Source organism: Psammomys obesus, unplaced genomic scaffold (genome assembly GCF_907164565.1).
Source record: "Psammomys obesus unplaced genomic scaffold, mPsaObe1.curated_primary_1811, whole genome shotgun sequence".
NCBI classification, from domain to species: domain Eukaryota; kingdom Metazoa; phylum Chordata; class Mammalia; order Rodentia; family Muridae; genus Psammomys; species Psammomys obesus.
This window is the reverse complement of record NW_026596466.1, coordinates 252644-275086: the sequence shown is the minus strand read 5'-3', so window position 1 is coordinate 275086 and position 22443 is coordinate 252644. Positions and strand designations below refer to the sequence as shown.

The window sequence follows — 22443 nt, the reverse complement described above, 5'->3', positions numbered from 1 at the left end:
TGTATCTTTTTATTGATAGGCATGTCTGCCCCTCAGTTTCTCTCTTCAGTGTTAATGAAATAGTGGCATGACCTGGGGGAAAATTTAACATCTATTATGTCACGTAGAAGTCACAGGACAACTTGTGGGAATCGGTTCTCTTATCATCACGTGGGAGCTCAGGTTGTCAAGCCCGGCAGCAAGTAGCTTTGCCATCCGCCATCTGAGCCCAGCACTTCTTACCATTTGCAACGTCTTGGTATAGTTAAGGGATCTTGGCAGTTAGTGCACTTTCTTGTTTTCTTTGCTATATCAAGTTGGGGCTAATAGTTGCCATCATAGCTCATGGCATTGAGTTGACCAGCCTGCAGGAATCTGTGCAGCTTGCATTTACTTTTTTTGTTTGTTTTTTGTTTTGTTTTGTTTTCAAGATGGTTTCTCTGTGTGTAGACCTGGCTGTCCTGGACTCAGTTTGTAGACTAGGATGGCCTTGAACTCATAGAGATCTGCCTGCCTCTGCCTCCCAAGTGCTAGGATTAATGGCATGCATTACCATGGCTGGCTGAAACCTGTCATTTCTGTTTTCCAAAACCCAATATAAATGAAATTAAAAAAAAGGGGGGGGGGTTGTGGTTACTATAGAGATGGCTCAGGCTCAGTAGTTAAGAGCCTGCACCATGGGGCCTGGGTTTGATTACCAGCACCTACACTGTGGCTCATACCATCTGTAGCTCCAGGTCCAGAGGGTTCAATCCCCTCTTCTGGTCTTTACAGGCACCAGGCACGTACATGATAGAGCGATATACACGTAGACAAAATACCCAGACACACAAAATAAATACGAAAAAAAATTAAGTTTTCTTTTTAATTTGGGGGTGGTGTAGGTTCTTTAATCCTTAGAGCTATCAAACAAAAAGCTGTTTGTGAAATACTAAAGATTGCTAAGAATTTGGAAGACTCCTGAGCTGTCCAGTCAGAAGATCCCTTGTCTCCTTGCAGTATGTGGGTGTTTATGCAGGTACCCCTTTTAGGGGAGTGTAGACCCTGCGCTCAGCTACCACAGACACCTGCTGCAGGGGAGCAGGTCTGAGGAGCCTTGAGGGTGAAGGAAGGGCGGGGTGGGGAAGGTGCCCGGGAGCTAGAACCCTGGGAAGCTCAGGTGTGCAGGGGTATTTGGGAAACAGCGCCTCTGCTCTTCTGCACCCATAAGTGACCAACTGACTGGCCTTTTCCTAGGTCAATGACAACACCAACACCGCAGGGTCACCCGGGGAGGTGCTCTCTCGCCGCTGTGTGAATCTTCTCAAGACCGCTTTACGGCCAGACATGTGGTGCAAGTCGGAGCTCAAACTGCAGTGGTTTGACAAGCTGCTGATGACTGTGGTAGGTGCAGCTCATGCTGCCACCTGGCTCTGCTGTGGACATAAAAGTGTGCATCTTCTGGGCCCGAGTCTGAAAGTCAAGCTTGGCTCATCTGTGCCCGCTCTGGCCTCCTCTGCTCTGTCTTCCGGCTCACCAAACACAACTTTGAACTTCATCTTCTCAGTCAGCCAGGAGTGCTCAGACTAGAGCAGCGGTGTCTTTTGTACTTCAGATGCATTTCTCTCTTTAAAGTGCATGTCCTAGCTAGCTGGCTTGGTATAAACTGTTGTGATTGACTGATGTTACACCCCTCACCGTAAGTTAGGATTTGTAAAGCCTGTTTTCAGTGGACCAGCCTCTAAGCCCTGCAGTGGACTCTGTGAAGGCAGATGATGTGCAGTCGCTGCCGTCCCCGCTTGTCTCTGTGTCTTGTTTACCCTGGGTTTTCTGATGGCAGCAAAGCCTCGTCTCTGTCGTTGCCCTCTCAGGTTCCTCTTGTCTGGTTGTTGATGGGATTTGAAAGCTTTCACTCTTGAAAGCCCAGGGTAGCTATCTGCTGATTGGGACTGCAAAGAATTAACACTGTTGTCAGAGGGTTAAAAGGCTTTGGGGGTGAGGGTTGGGGAGCTCATGACGCAAACCAAAGGCCAGGTTCTTGCTGCTTGTCCGATTTCCTTATTGTCCTGTTAGAAAAGTACCTGGCTTTCCTGTCAAGTGGGTAGCTGTTAGAACTCAGTGCACAGACTCCACGGCTGCTGTGCGCCCAGGTGGCTGCTGGACCTGGTCAGTACTGTAGATAAATTACAGGAACTGAAGTTTCCAGAAATCGTGCCTGTGTTTCCTACAAACCGTTTTTATTTTAAATGATATTACCATCTAGTACATTGATTAAATGATGCAGTTTGAAAAAACATTTCTCTTGGTATACATTTTTGTATTTTAAGTAATTATTCCAAGAGAAGCAGTCTGCATTCTAATACCTTTCCATTTTAGACCAAATTTTAGTGATTTGAGTGATATTTTTTAATAATTTATTTAACTTTATTTTATGTGCATTAGTGTGAAAGTGTCAGATTCCTTGGAATTGGCATGAGCTGCCATGTGGGTGCTGGGAATTGAACCCGGGTCCTTTGGAAGAGCAGACAGCGCTCTTAACCACTGAGCATCTCTCCTGATTTGAGTCATGTTTAACATTGAATACGAAAGTCTTAATGACCTTTTAAAGAGGTCTGAGTTTTTACATCACATTCTAAAGGATGCAATCTTATAAAGGACCTACTGTGCATAGTGGTCATCTGCTGTGACAGCTGTCCTGGGTTCATTCTTCAGTGGCTTTTTACTTAGTTCCAAATAATTGGTGACATCTGGTTTCAAAGCTCTCTGGATTTGAATCTCCACTCACTTTCCCTGAGAGTGGCCTGTTTTCCCTTTCCAGGAGCAGCCTAACCAGGTGAACTATGGGAATATCTGCACAGGATTGGAAGTGCTGAACTTCTTGCTAACCGTGCTGCAGTCATCGGCCATCCTCAGTAGCTTCAAGCCGCTGCAGCGGGGCATCGCAGCCTGCATGACGTGCGGGAACACCAAAGTGCTGCGAGCCGTCCACAGCCTCCTCTCCCGCCTCATGAGCATCTTCCCTACAGAGCCAAGTGAGTGCCCTTCTTCCCCCAGCCCCTCCTTTGCAGGAGACACGTGGGGCCTGGGACTGTTCCTTCAGCGTGCTCCTCCTGCCGTAGTAAGCGTGCACTGTTTTCCCGCTTTGTTTTACTGCCAACATTATGTTTTTGTTTTGTTTTTGAGACAGGGTCTCAATATATTGCTCAGGCTGGTCTTGAACTCTCAGAGCGCTGCCTACCTCTGCTGCCTGAGTGCTGGGATTAAAGGCATGTGTGCCATTATGACCAGTCTCTCTGTCTCTTTTAAAATGTTGTTTGATTTGAAAACTTAATGGTAGTGCATTGTTTGTGTCTGTTTTGAAATTAATTTCTTTATCTGCTGGATGACTTCTTTTTTCAGGTATTTAAAGGAAGTTAGGTTAAAGTATAATAATAAACATTGAACAGTTGGCAACTTGAAATTGTTTGTGTTCTGATTAAGTGTACTTAGAGCTGTCTGGATAAGAGTTGTGTGAAACAGCCATTCCGAGGTGACGCTCACCCTGTCTTGGGGTGAAGGCTCTGTGCTGTGTACTCCAGAGCTCAAGCTTGATCTTTGGGGTCGTGCTGCCTAGAGGCCCTAATCACAGCTCTCTGCCCCCTTCTGTTTCAGGCACTTCGAGTGTGGCCTCCAAGTATGAAGAGCTGGAGTGCCTTTATGCTGCTGTTGGGAAGGTCATCTATGAAGGGCTCACTAACTATGAGAAGGCCACCAGCGCAAACCCCTCTCAGCTCTTTGGTGAGCACCTGTGTGGTTTCCCAGAAGTGGTTCATGTGGGCTGTGGTCACTGCTCACTGGACAGGTGTCTTGGTAAAGGCTGGGAGGGACTTTGGGCTGATGTGCTGTATTCTGTCCATCACTTGTCCAAAAAGAGGTCTCTGTGTCTTTTGCTCAGCCCCACCCCATACTTGGTTTGAAGGAGTTGCTGCCTCCTGCGCTGTGTCCATTCACTAGTCAGCTGTTCACAAGACTTATCCCTGTCCAAGTGACACAGCCGTAGAGAATCAGGGCAGCCCAAGATAACAGGAAGTCCAAGCTAGAGATACTTACTGCTCCTTATCCCACTGGTCCACAGATTGGGTTGGTACTATAAAAATTTTCCTTCCCATATTACATTATTGTTGTGTAAAGCTTAGGAAACCGATATTTTTATTTAATCTAAATGAAAGTTACCTGTAAGCCTCTTTATTTATTAGTAATAAGTGCTTTTAACCATTGAGCTATCTCTCCAGCACCTGTGTGTTGTTTTCTATGCATAAGAGTATATGTAAATCACTCTGGTTATGAAAATGCTTTTGTCTGAACCTGTATTCTGAATAATTTTAATTATTTCTCAAAAAAATCCCTTGCCTTCCAAACTGGCTGTTTGCTCTCTGAAACCCAGAACCTGAGTGTGTTTGGTTTGATTAGTCTGGCTTCCTGTTCACACCTGGCTGCTCTAGAGCCAGCTGAGTCAAGGAGGCTGACTCGGGTGTTTTGGCTGTCATCACAGGGTAAAGGAACAGCTCTGCGGCAGAGCTGTTCCTTTTCCAAAGTGCTTAGAGGAGAGTGGACCTCCATAGGTCCTGCCTCCCTCCTCTGTAGCGTGACCTCTGTGGGCCTTGCCTCCCACCTCTGTCAGTGATGGCAGGCTAGGGGAGCAGATAGTGAGGTGGGCCTGGGGAGCTGGCTGTGCCAAGCTCCTTGTCTAGTGGACTTAGCTCTGCCACTGTTAGAGGAGAACACAGCAGCACACGTCACATTTTCATCATGGTCTCGGCTACCTGGCTTAAAATCAGGCTGGCTGTATGCAGAACCAGGCTTTAACAAGGGTAGCCTGAATTGTTCACACCTGAGATGCTGGCACATGTAAATATCAGATGCCCTCTGATGGATTTGTCATGTGATGCAGGAATAGAGTTCATGTTCTGTCAGGGTCGAGGTGATATTAAAGATCAGGTCTTGCCACACTTAGACATGGTGTGACATCCTGTCTGACTGCTGGGGTCAAACTTGGGTGCTTGGGCTTGCTGGGCGAGCAGCATACTGATTGAACTGGTTCCCAGCACAGCCATGAGGTAACTGCTGTTCCTCCTCTGCAGGGACTCTTATGATCCTCAAGGCGGCCTGTTGCAACAACCCGAGCTACATCGACAGGCTGATCTCTGTCTTCATGCGCTCCCTACAGAAGATGGTCCGAGAGCATTTAAACCCACAGGCAGCATCGGGGAGCACCGAAGCGACCGCAGGTGACAGGCCGGGATTTCGGTTCTTTCTCCATGGACTTCGTGGGTCATCTTGCCATTGCAGCAGTGTGTTTGAACACTGCTGTGAACATAGTTTAACGTGACATTCAGTTGATATGTTCTTGGGACAGAGGTTAAAAGTCAAAGTACAGCTCAGGCTAAAAATTTAGTTTCAAAATTATGAGTGTAAGAATGAGAAGCAGTTGAATGTGGAGAGATCATGTGAGCCTTCATCACTACCACTGAGTTACCAGAGTACTCTATGACAGAGTGCCTAGCCAGAGGTGCCGTTTCTGAAGAGTTGTCAGTTACCAGAACTGAGCCAAGGCTCTCACCAACTCTGTGTGTGTGTGTGTGTGTGTGTGTGTGTGTGTGTGTGTGTGTGTGTGTTTTGGGAGCAGGGGCTAGCAGGGTGCCATGTTTCCCATGGCTGCTGAGGGCTCCCCCAGACCCAAGTATCAAGTAACTTCAGGTAGGATGTGAAAGAAGTTGGGGTGCCCTGTTCAGGTCCCATCAGCTGTCACCTACCTTGCTTGTGGCTGGGGCTCCTGGAGGGCACTTTGCAAGACGCAGCAATAAAGAAGTGTCATTGCTTCAGATCTCAGCATGCCAGCTGCTGGGGAAAAGCTTAGCGTGAAAGCATTTGCAAATGTTTTCTACAGACAGTGGCTCCTTTAAGTACGTCTGCAGGGGTCGGATCCACGTATTTGTTCTTGGTCTGCACAGCTGGAACAAGTGAGCTGGTGATGCTGAGCCTGGATCTTGTGAAGACTCGTCTGGCTGTGATGAGCATGGAGATGCGAAAGAACTTCATCCAGACCATCCTGACCTCCCTCATCGAGAAGTCTCCAGATGCCAAGATCCTCCGAGCTGTGGTGAAGATCGTGGAGGAGTGGGTTAAGAATAATTCTCCAATGGCAGCCAATCAGGTGAGCTGGCAGGATGGCACCTGTCTGCAACCCAGGAATGCTGAAGCATGGCCCTCTTACTCTCCCTTCTGAAGAACAAGGGGCTTGTATACTCTCCACAGTAGCTTTGCTCAGTGAAGAGGTCACTGGGGCCCTGGCTGAACCAAGCAGACAACTGATCTGCCAGCCTCCTCACAGTGGCTTTTCTTTTGTTAAAATGTTAGGTGTGACCCTTGTAAGTTTGTTCTTTAATGGTGGTAGCAGTGAGCTGTGAAACACTGTTGCAGGTGAGGGACTGTTTTTGTGAGGGTGACTTCTGACTTGTTCCCAGTGAGTCAGCCCAGGCGTATCTTGGCTTTGAGTACCCAGTGGTTACCACAATCACATTTGATTTTTTTTTCTCTTTAAAAGTGAGCTGGCTTGATTGTAGTAAATAATAATGTTATTGGTAAAGTAACAGAAGCATGGAGAGTTGGGAAGGTGGCTGTGAAATGCTTTTGGATTTTTGTTTTTCAAGTAGAAGTAATTGGCACTTTCTTTGGGGGAACCAATTTTATAGACACCTACACTCCGGGAGAAGTCAATCTTGCTCGTGAAAATGATGACTTACATAGAGAAACGCTTTCCAGAAGACCTTGAACTAAATGCCCAGTTTTTGGACCTTGTTAACTATGTCTACAGGTAATTCAGCATGGGTCGCATTGCCTATGGGTCCATGGTATGTTTCCCACTCAGCAGTGCCGTATGGCTTTAATCTTCTGCTTCCATGGAAATTGAGTACTCCCTTTGACATTAAGGTAACATACCTTGATAACCTTTCTTTTTCTTTAAGATTTATTTTATGTGTAAGGACGGCTTTTTTCCTGCTTGTATATATGTGCAGTACCCGTGGAGGACAGAAGAGTGTCAGATCTAATGGAACTGGACTTACGGGGGGTTGTGCGTGGCTGTGAGGGTTCTGGGAATCAAACCCAGGCTCTCTGGAAGTGCAGCTACTGATTTTAATCACTGCTCCATCTCTCTAGCACCTTTGATAGCCTTTCTGAGCCCTTACACAAGTGTTGCTTAAGCCTTCATGGTGGGCACACCCTTGGTGTTACAGCAGAATCGATGGGGTACAGCCAGTGTATACCGTCTTGAACACTGGGAAGGACCATCACTTGTTTCTTCTCTCGTCTCCTCTCGTTACAGGGATGAGACACTTTCTGGTAGTGAGCTGACTGCCAAGCTTGAGCCTGCCTTTCTCTCTGGGCTGCGTTGTGCCCAGCCGTTGATCAGGGCCAAATTTTTTGAGGTTTTTGACAACTCGATGAAACGCCGTGTCTATGAGCGCCTGCTGTATGTCACCTGTTCCCAGAACTGGGAAGCCATGGGGAGCCATTTCTGGATCAAGCAGTGCATTGAGGTAGGGCGGGTGAATTCGCCTCTGTGGCTGGGAGAGCCTGGGGCTTTCTAAAAGGGACAGAAGGCAGCAGCAGGTAATCTGTGAATTGGTCACTTTTCTGTGGTTGTGATAAAACCGTGAGCATGGCGACTTATGAAAGAAAGCATTTGACTGGGATCATGGTTCCTGCAGAGGGTTTGGTCTGTGAGATTTCGGAGTGGGGTTAGAGGTGGGGTTGGGGGACAATGGATGGATGGACACAGCTCATGGACCACTGTTGCTCGTGGGCTTCAGGCACCAGGCAGCGCTGGCTTGTCAGATTAGTAGTGCTCAGCAGATTGATGTCTGCTTACCTAGAATGAACAAAGCCAGGTTTCCCCTTCGAGGCAACTGTGGCAAATACTTCTTAAATTCTCTCTGATGAACGGAAGGGAACTGTGTCCTGGGCCTCAGTGACAGCTGGTTGTCATGGGTCCTGCTTGTGAAGATTGATTTTTCGTCAGTGCCTGGTGGGACAGCATAAGCACTGGCCCTGTAGTGATTACACAGGGCCTGCCACAAGCGGAGATGTTTGGGGAAGTGCTAAGAACACAAGGAGGTTTCACTGGCAGTCAAGGGCTGATGGCACATCACAGAAGCTCTTATGTGTCCTCACCCCCTGGAGAAGTGTGGACATTGTTATCTCTGAGCTTATGAGAAGTCTTGGAGGGGTTCAGAGTCTAGCTGTGTAGGAAGAGATGATTTTGAGAAAGTGGGTCTAAAGATGGTCTAGGAGGTTCCTGGCCTGGGGTTAGGGCTATGCCACATATAGTGAGAGAAAAGGAGAACAGAGGGAAGTGAAGAGGAGGCCTCTGCCTAGACAGTGCTGCTGGGTCAGAGGGAGGATGCTAAGCCAGAGGAGGTTGGGCCAAGAGCAGTTGGAAAGCAAGTTCAGGCCTGCCGCTAACCTGGGGTTGGGGCGGGGGCGCGTTGTGCCCTGGGCTGTGGACCTATGTGTAAACTGCAGTTCTAATGACCGGGTGTTCCTGGTGTCCACACTCCCAGTGCCAGTGCTGCCTTAAAACTGCTCCTTTTCCCCCATGATCCTCTAGCTCCTTCTGGCCGTGTGTGAAAAGAGCACAGCCATTGGTACCAGCTGCCAGGGAGCCATGCTCCCATCCATTACCAATGTCATCAACCTGGCCGACAGCCATGACCGAGCTGCCTTTGCCATGGTCACTCACGTCAAGCAGGAGCCTCGGGAGCGAGAGAACAGTGAGTCTAAAGAAGAGGTGAGACCCTGACTGCCTGGACAAAGTTGCCACTAGTTTTGAGTTGGCAAAAACAGAACTTGTTTCTACCCAAAACCTGAGTGTGGTGCCTGAGTTTAGACTTTCTTACCATTAAAAATGAGAAGCATCTTAGTTGCTGTGATGTGAGGCATCGTTCTGAGCCAGTTCTCCTTAAAACAAAGGAATTTATTTTGAGGTTTTCCCCTCAAATTAATGTAATACTTTGAGGCTGTACTTGGACTAGACATGATACCCATCATACAGGAACCCAGTGCTGAGCCCTCCACAGCCTTCTGGGAGCACTGTGTATTGCCACGTGCCTGGATATGGGTGGCATGGAACCAAAAGGGAATCTAGAAAGAAACTGGTGCCTTAGTCTTTACAGCTCTCCTGGCTCTCCATTCTTCTCATGGGAGTGCATATCTGGCACTCTTCAGGCTACTGGCTTTGGGAAACACAACCTGTTGGGGTTATGAATTTTAGAAGAAAGTCATTTATCAACAAGAGAGAACACTTGCTTCCTTTGCTCTAAAAGGGGTAGTTTGGGGCTGGGGTTGTAGCTTGCATGGTAGAGTACTTGCCTAGCACATGTGAAGCCCCTGGGCTTGATATCTAACACAATTCAGTTAAGGAAGAAGAGTGGCTAATTAAGTCATTTGATACGGTATTGCCACAGTAATCTGAGTGACATCAGTAGCTGTCCTTGGTGACTATTCAAGGACAACGTTGTGAATAGTATACTTGATCTATTGACTTTCAGGGATAGTTTCCTCATTTCATTGTTGACTGTGACTTTCTAGAAGCTCGAGACAGGAAGTTTATTCCTGCATGTGTCGTGGAAGACACTGACCAGGCATGTCCTGTGTGGTGACATAAGAGTATATAAATACAGTGTTAATGTGACATAGCAGGGCTTCTGGGCAGCCATACTGAATTGTGCCAGAGATCAAGCCCAGGGCTTCACATGTACTAGGCAAGTATTCTACCATCCAAGCTACAACCCCAGCCCCAAACTACCCCTTTTAAAGGAAAGGAAGCAAATGTTCTTCCTTGTTGCTAAGTGAATTTCTTCTAAAATCCATACAAAACAAATGATACAGTCTTCTGATCCCACTGAAGTGTGTACTGTTTTACTTTGCTTCCTGTAATTCAAGCACAAAAACAAATGGTCATCCTGCCACAGTTATTTAAGAGAGAGATGCAGTGTGGTACAGGGTGGCTCATGAGGGGTTGACTGTGAGCCAGGTACCATGGTGTACTGATGGAAATGCCAGAAGGAAACACATTCTGCTTGCTAGCTAAGGGGAGAAGCAAGTTCTGGGGCGGATGAGCTGGCTTTTGTTTACGTGTTTTAATTATCATCAAAAATGCTTAGAAACATAATACATTGCACATTTTGGGTGTTTCTGGATTTGAAAATTCAGGGTTTTGTTTTTGTTTTCTGTTTTTGTTTGTTTGTTTGTTTGTTTGTTTTCCTCCCCTGTAGTTTTGCATCAGGGGAGAAAAAAAGTCTACAACCCAGAAATTTGAGCATCATATGGATGCTTAAGAAGTTTTATATGTGAAGCCGTTTATGTTTGGTGTCTTTAAGATTAGGTAGGGGTGCTTAGAGAAAAGCTTCTAGAAAACTAGGAAAAGTTGCCCTTGTCAAAAATGGAGAGCTGGAGACCTGGCTCAGTGCTTGCTGCCTCTGTAGGGACCCACTGTGTTCAGGCCCCAGCAGCAGCTCAGGTCTCAGCACAACCTCTCCTTACTCCAGGGCTAGGGGATCTGTGTCCCTCCTTTGGCTTCCGTGGGCACCCGCACTCAGGGGCACATTTCCCACACACTCACACGTACACGTAATTAAAATCTTTTTAAAAGTAGCCAGTGGTTTATAGGAGTGGTGTTTGTTGGGTTCTTGTGAACTCCTTGACCTCCTGCATTTTTTTGTGTGTTTTGGTTAGGATGTAGAGATTGATATTGAGCTGGCTCCTGGCGATCAGACCAGCACACCCAAAACCAAAGAGCTTTCTGAGAAGGACATTGGGAACCAGCTGCACATGCTGACCAACCGACACGACAAATTTCTTGATACTCTCCGGGAAGTGAAGGTCTGTTGGCAAGTTTGGATATGAATATCTTCTGCCCCATCTTTATTTTATTTATTTTTTATTCCAAACAGGCTCTTTCCACACCAGTATACATTCTCTTACCAGTTACCCCAGTTGAAACCATATAGTTTCTATATATGTATTTCTATGAGAGTCTGAAGTCAACATTTAATATAATCAAGGAAGCAGATACAGGGCTTGACAGGGAAAATAGTTGGTTTCTCTACTGCTTACTGTGGAGATGGTAAAATGACTTAGTAATGAACAGTATCTCTGGGTTATTGTTCAAGTGCTTCAAGTCAGTGACACTATTCTTGTCCTGGGTAAGTGTAGCCTGCCGAAGGAGAAGGACGGAGAGTGTCCTCATGAACCTTTCATGCTGCCCTTGCTGCTAGAAAGGAAGGAGGGCTGTGGGTCTGTTCTGAAGATCCTCTGTAGGCGGGGCTGACTCGGCGGTGGCCTCGGTGTCCGTTGGAGCGGGGTTGTGGGAGGTGTATCATGCCGTCTAAGCTCAACCTCTTCTGCCTGCAGACTGGAGCACTCCTCAGTGCCTTCGTTCAGCTGTGCCACATTTCCACGACACTGGCTGAAAAGACCTGGGTGCAGCTTTTCCCGAGGCTGTGGAAAGTCCTGTCCGACAGACAGCAGCATGTGAGCCACATCTTACAATCCTGTTTGGGGAGAATGTAGTTTCAGCTTTTTGATGACTGATCCTCAGTGAGCACAGTTCTAAGTTCCAGAACATGATAAAACTACTGATTCTCCTCACCCAAGGACCAGGTGACGAGAGAGTTTTCTCATTTGTGTTTGAGACAGGGTCTTAGTATATACCCCAGGTTGGCCACAAGCTCACCTCATAGCCCAGGCTATGGCCTTACACTTGCCATCTCCCTGCCTCAACCTCTCAAGTGCTGGGATTTCAGGTATGCAATAGCACACCAGGTTCAGGCTTGTCAGGTTTTGAGAGAAGACCTGAGACAGCTCACTCTTTGGTTCTAGGCCTTGGCGGGGGAGATCAGCCCATTCCTGTGCAGTGGCAGTCATCAGGTGCAGCGTGACTGTCAGCCAAGCGCCTTGAACTGCTTCGTGGAAGCCATGTCCCAGTGTGTGCCCCCGATCCCCATGCGGCCCTGCGTGCTGAAGTACCTGGGGAAGACTCACAACCTCTGGTTCCGCTCCACGTTGATGCTGGAGCACCAGGCCTTTGAGAAGGGACTGAGTCTGCAGATCAAACCGAAGCAAACAGCCGAGTTTTATGAGCAGGAGAGCATAACGCCACCTCAGCAGGTGACTCTCCTCATTCCATCAATGACTTTCAATTAGTACATCTTCCCGGAGGTTTTCAGTGATGCTCCAGGGAGTTGCTTTGCTGGTTACATCTGGGTTTGACCCAAGCACTCAGAAACAGTGATGTCTTTCAGGAGATATTGGATTCCCTCGCTGAACTGTACTCCCTGTTACAAGAAGAGGACATGTGGGCTGGCCTGTGGCAGAAGCGGTGCAAGTTCTCGGAGACGGCCACCGCCATTGCTTATGAGCAGCATGGCTTCTTTGAGCAGGTGACGGCTGGTGGCGTTCACTTCTGGTTCTTCCTTCCTGTGACATGCTTAAGTTACAATAAGTTTGCATTTGGGCAGATTGCTGTTTCATCAAGAGTTTTTGTCATTTGTTGAAGTGCTTGGAACCCAGAACTTCAGTGGGCTCAGCAAGCCTCCTGAACCCCAGCCACTCTGTGTTATCTGCTCAGGAAGACCCTTTAAAGTCTTGATACATGCCATACATGGTTTAAAACACTTAAATTGTGTATGCACGCGTGTGCATGTACGAGTACATGTGACGAGGCACACACATGGAGGTCAGGGGCCAGCTTTCTATAGTCTTTTTTTCTCCTTCCACCTTTACCCGAGCTCTAGGGCTTTAACTCAGGTCGTCAAGCCTTTACCTGCCGAGACATCTTTACTTCAGTCTTCTAGTGTCAGACATGATATGGATGCTCTTCCCCTACTGTCCCTAACTCCTTTGGAAACAGTGGGTAAATGAGCTCAGTGCTTGGCTTCAGTTCTTAGCCTCGTGCTTCCTGTGTGGCATAGGCGCTGATTGTGGACTGGATTTTGGGCCCAGAACTGAACACATTTGCATGTCCTGTGGCTGTCTTTGCCATCTTTGTAAGGGCTGTCCCCTCCTTCTCTGTTCTGTCTCTAAAAGGTGAGTTGTGGAGAACAGGTAGCCTTGTATGAGAAGGCTATTGTGTCCAGCTTTCCCCGAACAGATGGGAGAAGACAAGGAAAACACTGTTTCTCAGGAGTCTGATGGCATTGTTGTCTTTTTTTAGGCCCAAGAATCCTATGAAAAGGCAATGGACAAAGCCAAAAAAGAACATGAGCGGAGTAATGCCTCCCCTTCCATTTTCCCTGAGTACCAGCTGTGGGAGGACCACTGGATTCGGTGAGCTGAACCCGGGCTTGGTAGGCTTTTCTACATATTCAGATGACACCTATTTATTTGCATGTCTCAGGCGAGGTGGTGAGTACCCTTACCACATAGACATCCTGCCGGCCCATCAAACACCAGTTTTGTGTGTTGTGCTTTTTTTGAGACAGGGTTTCTTTGTGTAGCCGTGGCTGTGCTGGCCTCAAACAGACAAGAGATCTGTCTGCCTCTGCCTCCTGCGTGCTGGAGGCTGTGCCACCAGTGCCTGGCCAAACACCAGTTTTTTAAATCAAGCATTCTAACACAATACGGTTTAGAGAGATACATTGATTTGATATATGTGGGCTGAAGAGTAACGGCAAGAAAGTACTAAAGTCTTTAGATTTTTCTCATTATTAGGCTGTTTTCTCCTAGGCCAGAAAACTGTACGTGCAATGTAGCACTGCAGTCACAACAAACATGTTTGTCTGGAATCGGAACTGAGCTGTTTCCAGCATTACTGACTGGAATCTCCTGTCATGGGGGAATGGACATCCTGAATGTGCACAAGGCTGTAGTAAAGGAATGTAGTTCAACATGGCGCGTGCTGCCAAAAGCATCTCGGATTCACTATGTGTTTGATTTCAAGCTAGTGTGTGTTTGTTGTGTATCAAGAACCTTTTAGTTGACGGCCACCGTCAGATCAAGGTATTGACTCCCCTGTGGAGCCACAGCTCCTGGTTTAGAAGTTTGTGGATGGGCTGGATGTGGTGACACACGCCTTTAATCACAGCATACTAGAAGCAGGCAGGTCTCTGAGTTTGAGACCAGTATGGTCTACACAGTGAGACCCAGTCAGGGGTTTAATTCATTTTGAGTGAACTAAAGAACTGAGGGGGAACATGTATATGAATTCTTCCTGAGTGTTTCTCAGAGTGGTTGGTTGCTACAAAATCTGAGAAATGCACTAAATGTCTTACGTAGTTAAATGTGCTGGTAAGAGACCAGATCCTTCCTGCCTCCCCTTAGGATCTGGAGCTCTGTTCTGTTGTCTGTCACAGGGCAGGCAGGCTTCCTGCAGGGATACCCTGACAGCTTTCCATAGCAGGCTACTCCAGCATTCTTTTTTTTCGTATTGATGCAGTCCCAGAGCCTTTCTTTGCCTTTATTAGCCTGCCAGTATGTTGATCTGGTTGAGCTTCTGTTCATAACCCTGGTCTCATAGGTGCTCCAAGGAGCTGAACCAGTGGGAAGCCTTGACCGAGTTTGGCCAATCCAAAGGCCACATAAATCCCTACCTCGTCCTGGAGTGTGCCTGGAGGGTGTCCAACTGGACTGCCATGAAGGAGGCACTGGTACAGGTACGGCCCCTCTCCTGTTGTTACTGAGATCTCTCCAAAACAGAGTAGGTCTGTTATTCGGTGAACATTCACAGAGAGAGTACATGTATGTACATGTCCAATAGTGTAGTGCCTGCAGAGGCTAGAAGAAGGCTTTAGCTCTAGAGCTGGTTACTGGTGTACAGGTAAGCTGTCTTTTTTAGACAAAACTCAGGTTCTCTGCAAAACTGACCTACTGAGCCAGTGTTTCTCAACCTGTGGGTCATGAGGGTTGTGAATCTTGGCGTCAAAAGACCCTTTCACAGGGGTTGCCTAAGACAGTCAGAAAACACAGATAGTCACATTATGATTCATAACAGGAGCAAAATTACAGTTAGGAAGTAGCAAGGAAAATAAATTTATATTTAGGGTCACTGCAACATGAGGAACTGTACCCAAAGGTCCCAGTGTTTGGAAAGTTGAAACCGCTGTGCGAAGGCATCCTCTAGCACTCAGTTTTACTTGAAGATTATGTATAGAGACTTTCACCTCTGAGGACAAAGTAATACCATGAAGAGGTCTGGAAGGATTTGCAGTTAGTAGATTTTGTTGGAGGGGTCACCAGGACTTACACAAAGGACTGGAGCCACAGCAGCCAGGCCAGCGAGCGTGCCTGCTGTTACCTGAGAAGCCACTGGTGGGACAGGCTCCTGCACTCGAGTGTGTTAGCGTGGCTGTGAGATGTGCAGTGGAATAGGGTGTTTAAAATGACTTGATCCTGGGGGCTTGGTGCATATGGTGCCGGGACAGGAGTCCAGTCTGTCTTCTCTGGGAGCTTTTGTGTTGTGCTCTGCAACCCAGGAGTCTCTGGAGTTCAGGAGAGAGACTTAGAAGACCAGTGTAAACTGGTTTCCCTGTTGAAAGCCGGGTCTATGTCAGGGCTAGATTTCTGTGCCCTGCTTTCCCGTCACCATCTTGCCTGTCGCCTCTCGCCGCAGGTGGAGGTCAGCTGTCCGAAGGAGATGGCTTGGAAGGTTAACATGTACCGGGGATACCTGGCCATCTGCCACCCCGAGGAGCAGCAGCTCAGCTTCATTGAGCGCCTGGTGGAGATGGCCAGCAGCCTGGCCATCCGCGAGTGGCGGCGGCTGCCCCACGTGGTGTCGCATGTGCACACACCACTTCTCCAGGTAGGTACCGCTCCCTCCACGCTGGGGCTCCTCCGCCTGCAGCCTGTAGGGTTGCAGAGCAGCCGAGGTCCGTGACGAGCCGAGTGCAGGGGAAACACCTTGCCCTGGGCTCGCCTTTTCCCGTGGGAAGTCATCCTCGGGAAAGGAAGGCCAGAATCCGAACATGAGGAGGAAAACTGTGGCTTTTCATTTTGGAATTTCAGGGTCTGAAACATTCTCCCAAGTGATTTTGATTTTACCATATAGCCTTTGGTGCATACCAGTGTGAGACTACCGTTCAGAGAGGTCCTATCTAGCCTTGAAAGACTGAAGTGAGTTGTGCCGTGATGTCCTCCTTTGGACATCAAACATCAGCACACGTTTCTGGTGATTTGTGAATGAATTCTTTGACACTAAACCAATATGTTGGGTTTGTCGCGGTATGTATATTAATCTGTTTTATGTTATAAACAGCAGTGTTAGCTACAGTGTAGGCCACAGTGTGAACCGTTTAGTATCTCTTTCTAGAGGTATAAAAGACAGAGGACCACAGCTCTGACGCTTTGACAGTCTTCTTGCTAGGAAAAATTGTGTGGGACATCAGACAGAGTGTGTGTGTGTGTGTGTGTGTGTGTGTGTGTGTGTGTGTGTGTGTGTAGGTGTAGGAAAAATTGTGTGGGACATCAGACAGAATGTGTGTGTGTGTGTGTGTGTGTGTGTGTGTAGGTGTAGGTGTAGGTATGTCTGTTCCCTTTGTTGTTTCTTACAGGGCTACTAGTACTTCATCTGGGATTTCCCTGCTGCTTTTTGAGTCCTGAGCATCTCTTAAAACCCCATAGTTGGTTTAAGGAGGTTAAATCCCAGTGAGTTCTGAGAGCAGGAATTCAGGGTGTAACAGTGTGTCTATCTTCTCAGAAGCTTATGGACTTCCGCTGTCTCGGGAGCCACGGTTTACGAACCAGTGCCTTGTTGTCATTTTGATGCTTTTCTATACGTCTGTTACCTCTGCTTTTCTGAAAGTGCCCTACAATCAGAGTTACTATACACATCTGTGATAGTCCAAAGTTAGGTTACTGAAATATTCTCGAGCTTTTAGTTGTGAGCAGACTTTTCCCTTTCCTCTACAGTGTAGGAGACGTTCGCTGCTACAGTGGCTTGTGGATTTCTAGAGTTTTCTCACTTTTTTTATTTCCCTAGGTACACACACATACGACAGGCCAGCCAGGCCACACCACATCCTGCCACTCCCTTCCCACAAAGGATTGAACTCAGGGCCTTCATGCTAGGCAAGCAGCCCACTCTTGTGACTACCGAGAAACTCTGTTTGCCTGGAAATGGTTAATGGCTGCATTTGTGAACAATTTGATGAAAGTAGCAGCCATGAGTGACAGTTAATTGTGAAAACAGGAATTATTGTGCAATTACATATTGAAAGCATGGAGTTTACGGTGCAGCACGTCACGCCATCTTGATGTTTGCATGTCTTGGATGGTGAATGAAAAGCAGTCTGATTGTCTCACTATTTTCCTCATGGTTTGTAATAGAAGTATTTGTTGGTAGTCTGACTATGGACTGCACTTAAAGAGATGATTACTCAGGCTAGAGAGATGGCTCAGTGGTTAAGAGCACTGACTGCTATTCCAGAGAACCAATTCCCAGCACCCACATGATGGCCCATAGCCATTTGTAATGTCAGTTCTGGGGGATCTAACACAAGTGATAGTTGCCTCCACATAGCTAAGAAATCTTTTTGTTGTTGTTTTTCAAGACAGGGTTCCTCTGTTGTGTACCCTGACTATAACATGGAACTTGTTTTGTAGACCAGTGTGGCCTAAATGCAAAGAACTGAGTGCTGGGATAAACAGTGTGTGCCCCCACACTGGGCAGTTTTGCTTCCTGAAAAGGGGTCTCGCTGTGTAGCCTTGGCTGGCCTAGACCTCAGGCTGGCTTCAGACTCATAGATAGATATCTGCTTGCCTCTTCCTTCCAGATGCTCAGAGACATACACCGCCACACCCACTGTCTTTGTTTTGTTTTATGTATGCATGTGTGTGAAAGTCAGAGGACATCTTGGGACAGTGAGCCTCTTCACCACTGAGCCATCTCACCAGTCCCCAACTAAGAAATCTTAGTGAAAACCCAGGCAATGCCCATAAGAATACTTTCGGGAAGCCTTTCTTTGGTTTGGACTGTTGGTTTTGTAGCTGTGTATGCATCTTGGCCTGGATTATGGAGGTCAGAAGACAGTTTTCCAGAATCAGTTCTGGCCTTCCACCCGTGGGTTCTGGAGAACAAACTCAGGCTTGGCGGCAAGCGGCCTTTCCCGCTGAGCACTGCCCCCAGCCCTCAGCTGTGGACTCTCTCCTGTGCCCTCCTCAGGCTGCCCAGCAGATCATAGAGCTCCAGGAAGCTGCACAGATAAATGCAGGCCTGCAGCCCACTAACCTGGGTAGGAACAACAGCCTCCATGACATGAAGACGGTGGTGAAGACCTGGAGGAACCGGCTGCCCATCGTGTCAGACGACTTGTCGCACTGGAGCAGCGTCTTCATGTGGCGGCAGCACCATTACCAGGGTAAACCGACCTGGTCCGGCATGCATCCATCATGTAATTTTCCAGACGCCCCGCTGTGCTGCTTTCATGGCTTTGTTTTGTTTTTTTGTTTTTGTTTTTGTTTTTTCCCCAGATTTTGAGGTGGTGGTAGCAATGGTGAGGGGCAGAGGTGAAGGTGGGAAACAGTGGGAGGGAGGGTTTTATGCTCTGCATCGCACCCACTTGATAAGTTTTCTAGTTAGCCAGGAATTCCTGCTAGACCTTGGGTGCAGGCCAGGATGAATGAGTGATGGCACACACTGTTTCAGAGCCCTGCTTAAGCAACACCTGTTCTCAGGCGGCTTTGTGTCCACCTGCTCTAAACCCACCAGGAATCCTTATATCAAGGACCCACCTTTGTGATTCTGTGACCTTCTCAGGGAAGACAGACACACTGTACTCTGGTTCCCCTCCACCCCCCTCTCTTTTTTGAAACAGGACTTCATATATACCAAGCTGGTCTTCTTCACTATGTGCCTAAGGGCTGAGGATAACCTTGAACTTCTGATCCTTCCTCCTCAGCCTCCCAAGTACTGAGGCTACAGCCATTCTTTGTCATGCCCCATCTTTGTTGTTTTAGGGAACAAACCCAGGGCTTCCTGTGTTAGACAGGTATTCTACCAACTAAGCCTTATTCCTGTCTCTAGTCTGTGATGCAGGAATCCAGAGAAAGTGGCAAAGGTATCCTGTTGTCATGAGCCATGTTATGTGTGTTCTTCATTTTTTCTTTAAGCCTGATTATAGTGCACTTAGGAAAGCATGTGACATGCCTGACAGCTAATTTCTTTGCTCTTTAGCAATTGTAACTGCATATGAAAATAGTTCTCACCATGACCCAAGTTCCAACAATGCCATGCTTGGAGTTCATGCCTCAGCCTCTGCCATCATCCAGTATGGGAAAATTGCCCGGAAGCAAGGTCTAGTGAATGTGGCGCTGGATATACTGAGCCGTATCCATACCATCCCCACTGTTCCCATCGTGGATTGCTTCCAGAAGATTCGACAGCAAGTGAAATGCTATCTCCAACTGGCAGGAGTGATGGGCAAGAACGAGTGCATGCAGGTAGGGTCCTGGGCCAGGCAGAGAGCAAAGGAGAGTGTTCCAAACGCACACAGCCTTGGCAGTGGGAAAATTATTCCTCCAAAGAAGCTAGGGCAGGAAACCATTCAGACTTAGAACTGCATCTGTGGTCACTGGTCTACCGTGTGCTTAGCTAATGGGTTTAAGGAAGAGACAGGTATTACAAAGGAGGAGGTACGGTCAGTCCTGGTCCCTGTGTGCAGGGACCATGTGAAAGAGGCAGGGAGTCTGGCTGTACATGCTGCTTCGAAAGGAAGGGCTTTGTAAGTGCTAAATGGATTACGTAGAAATTTCAAGGGCCTTTGCCCCGTCTCTCGATTTCTGAACAGGGCCTTGAAGTTATTGAGTCCACAAACTTAAAATACTTCACGAAGGAGATGACAGCTGAATTTTACGCTCTGAAGGGAATGTTCCTGGCTCAGATCAACAAGTACGTATACTGTGTTGAATGGGGGCAGAGTCGCTAGTTGTTCCTTAAGCTGGTGTGCTGCTCAAACTAGAAGTCAAACTGTTTCACAGCGATTGGCGAGACAATCCGTGTATGGTGCCCGCTGAAGAGAGGTACTCACAGCAGAGCCACGTGGAGGCCTACAGAGCTTCTTAGAGGACAGCAGCATGAGCACAGACCTGCTGGTTACAAGGGCCCCTGACCTCTGTCAGGAGGTCCAGTTGCTTCCTTTCGTGTGTTCTGTTATATGCAAACTGGACTTACAGCATTACCCAGTCAGGCTCAAGATCCAATCCTCAGTCATCCCGTTGGGCCTCCTAAATAGGAGATAGGAGCTCTGTACACCTGCCCGACTTAGGAGAGTGATTTTGTTTTAGAGCCACAAAGTCTGTTATCTCTGACTGTGGGCCAAATCCATCGTGGGTCCAGTTTCAAGCATAAAGTTGTATTAAACCCCACCTATATCTTGCTAGGCAACTCCTGCTTGGTCACAGCCTTTCCTGCGCTTCTGGAATTTGGCTGCCACTTTTGTTTGGGAATTGAGCCTTTTTATTCATAAAAGACATAGGCCTGTGTTTTCTTGATTCATTTCATACAACAGTAGCATGGTAGGAAAATGGTATCTGAGATTACTGTCATGGAACAGTTTGACAAGTGGCAGTTGCACAGAAAATATTAAAACTCAGTTGCCCTAGGCCCTAGAGATTTTTTTCTTGCTCCAATAAACAGTGGTTTTTAACCTGTGGGTCACAATTCCTATAGAGGTCAAATGACCCTTTTACAGGGGTCACATTTGAGACAGACCTCCTGCATATCAGATATTTACAGTAATGCTTCATAACAGAAGCAAAATTACAGGAAGTAGCAGTGAGACAATTTAGGGGTGGGAGTTACCACAACACGAACTGAATTAAAGGGTTGGAGCGTTAGGAAGGCTGAGAACCAGTGGTCTAGAGAGACTAAGCCGTCAGGCCCTTGTTCCAGAGTGTGTGTAGCAGCCCAGAGCGCAGGCAGAGTGTGGAAACAGTGTCAGTGTTAAATGAAACAGCTATCACTGCATGCTCAGTGGAGTCATGGCAGCTACAGGGCCAAATGGTGCCTGCCACATGTTTCAATGTGAATAACTCAGAACACTGCACCAGGTGAAGTCCGACTGACAAGATCATAGAAGGTATAGATTGACTTACAGGAAGTGGGTTGAGTTTCTCGGGACCCAGAGATAGCAGATTGGTGGCCAGCGACGTGCCATTGCTGGGAATCAGCCTGGCTGCATAGGGAAGGCCACACAACAGTTCCGTAAGTGTGTTAACTATTACTTAGTGTTCAGTTTGTTTGTTTGGTTACGAATTTTTGACATCAGGCCTAACAGCACAGCTCAGGCTGACTGAGCTTGCTATGTGTTCTAGCTTTGACCTGAAGCTCCCCTGCCTGCCTCAGCCCTCTGGGGGCTAGATGACAGGAGTGTGCCAGCCCAGTTGAAATCTGTCTCTGAGACAGCGTGGCGTCTGAGGCTGAGTATTTTGGTTCCACACAGATCTGAGGAAGCCAACAAAGCGTTCTCGGCAGCCGTGCAGATGCACGATGTGCTGGTGAAGGCCTGGGCCATGTGGGGTGACTACTTGGAGAGCATCTTCGTGAAGGAGCGGCAGCTGCACCTGGGCGTGTCTGCCATCACCTGCTACCTCCACGCTTGCCGCCATCAGAACGAGAGCAAATCAAGGAAGTACTTGGCCAAGGTGAGACTGGGGCTTCTTCCCTGCCACGGAACAGCTGCCTTTAGGATTGGGTCAGGATCCAGATTCAGATCTGAGGTGTGCTTTCTGGCCTCACTCACGGCCCATCTCCCTACAGGGTAGCTTAGATGCCTGAACATCCTGGTGTCTCGACCTTTCCTTTACGTCTGCTGCTCTATGGGGTCACACCCCGGACAAAGCCTTCTAGGCCAGAGGGACCTGGATTCCGCCCACTTGCATGCTGTCCCTGCTGTGCCTCAGCAGAGTTGGGATCAGGGTTTGCAGTAGACGTCTGAATAAACTCCCTGCGGGTCTTTCGAGTCCCTGCTTGAGCATGAGCTTCGGAGTGAACATCAGCACACGTGGTAGTTGAGCCAGTTGCCAACCTTCCCTGCTGCGGCATCACCCTGCTGCGCAGTTAACAGTCAGAAGCTTCTGGAGGCCCATCTTGGGACAGTGGAGGATGCGGGCACCAGCATGCAGTCTGCCTGGTGCAGGTTGCTGATAATTAGTCTCTCAAAAATCTGTTTTGTTTGGGTGAGGCACACCTAGGAACAAGCAGGTTGCCTGCCAGTTGTCTCCTGCAGCTACTGCTGGTCTCCAGGTTGGATCACTTAGCAATTGTCGACAAGGTTAAATCAAAAGAAAAACTAGGGGCTGGAGAGATGGCTCAGTGGTTAAGAGCACTGTCTGCTCTTCCAAAGGACCTGGGTTCAATTCCCAGCACCTACATGGCAGCTCACAACTGTCTGTAATGCTAATTCTAACGGATCTGACTCCTTCACACTAATGCATATAAAATAAAATTAAATA

General features: G+C 47.8%; 1 protein-coding gene across 12 annotated transcripts in view; it reads left to right on the top strand.

The window, feature by feature from the left end:
* Nucleotides 1-22443, top strand: part of Trrap (transformation/transcription domain associated protein) — a 93564-nt gene that overhangs the window by 55579 nt on the left and 15542 nt on the right. For 6 of the 12 annotated variants that reach the window (XM_055598526.1, XM_055598529.1, XM_055598525.1 and 3 more), the window contains 19 exons: nucleotides 1216-1362; nucleotides 2777-2990; nucleotides 3610-3735; nucleotides 5079-5225; nucleotides 5949-6151; nucleotides 6690-6811; nucleotides 7322-7535; nucleotides 8606-8785; nucleotides 10732-10878; nucleotides 11410-11529; nucleotides 11878-12165; nucleotides 12300-12437; nucleotides 13211-13323; nucleotides 14513-14648; nucleotides 15605-15796; nucleotides 18155-18383; nucleotides 19166-19431; nucleotides 19779-19879; nucleotides 21432-21633. In XM_055598526.1, the coding sequence (XP_055454501.1) occupies nucleotides 1216-1362; nucleotides 2777-2990; nucleotides 3610-3735; nucleotides 5079-5225; nucleotides 5949-6151; nucleotides 6690-6811; nucleotides 7322-7535; nucleotides 8606-8785; nucleotides 10732-10878; nucleotides 11410-11529; nucleotides 11878-12165; nucleotides 12300-12437; nucleotides 13211-13323; nucleotides 14513-14648; nucleotides 15605-15796; nucleotides 18155-18383; nucleotides 19166-19431; nucleotides 19779-19879; nucleotides 21432-21633 (3285 nt within the window). The remainder of the gene's footprint in view (nucleotides 1-1215; nucleotides 1363-2776; nucleotides 2991-3609; nucleotides 3736-5078; nucleotides 5226-5948; nucleotides 6152-6689; nucleotides 6812-7321; nucleotides 7536-8605; nucleotides 8786-10731; nucleotides 10879-11409; nucleotides 11530-11877; nucleotides 12166-12299; nucleotides 12438-13210; nucleotides 13324-14512; nucleotides 14649-15604; nucleotides 15797-18154; nucleotides 18384-19165; nucleotides 19432-19778; nucleotides 19880-21431; nucleotides 21634-22443) is intronic. The other 6 variants (XM_055598531.1, XM_055598528.1, XM_055598524.1 and 3 more) reach the window with 2 other exon arrangements.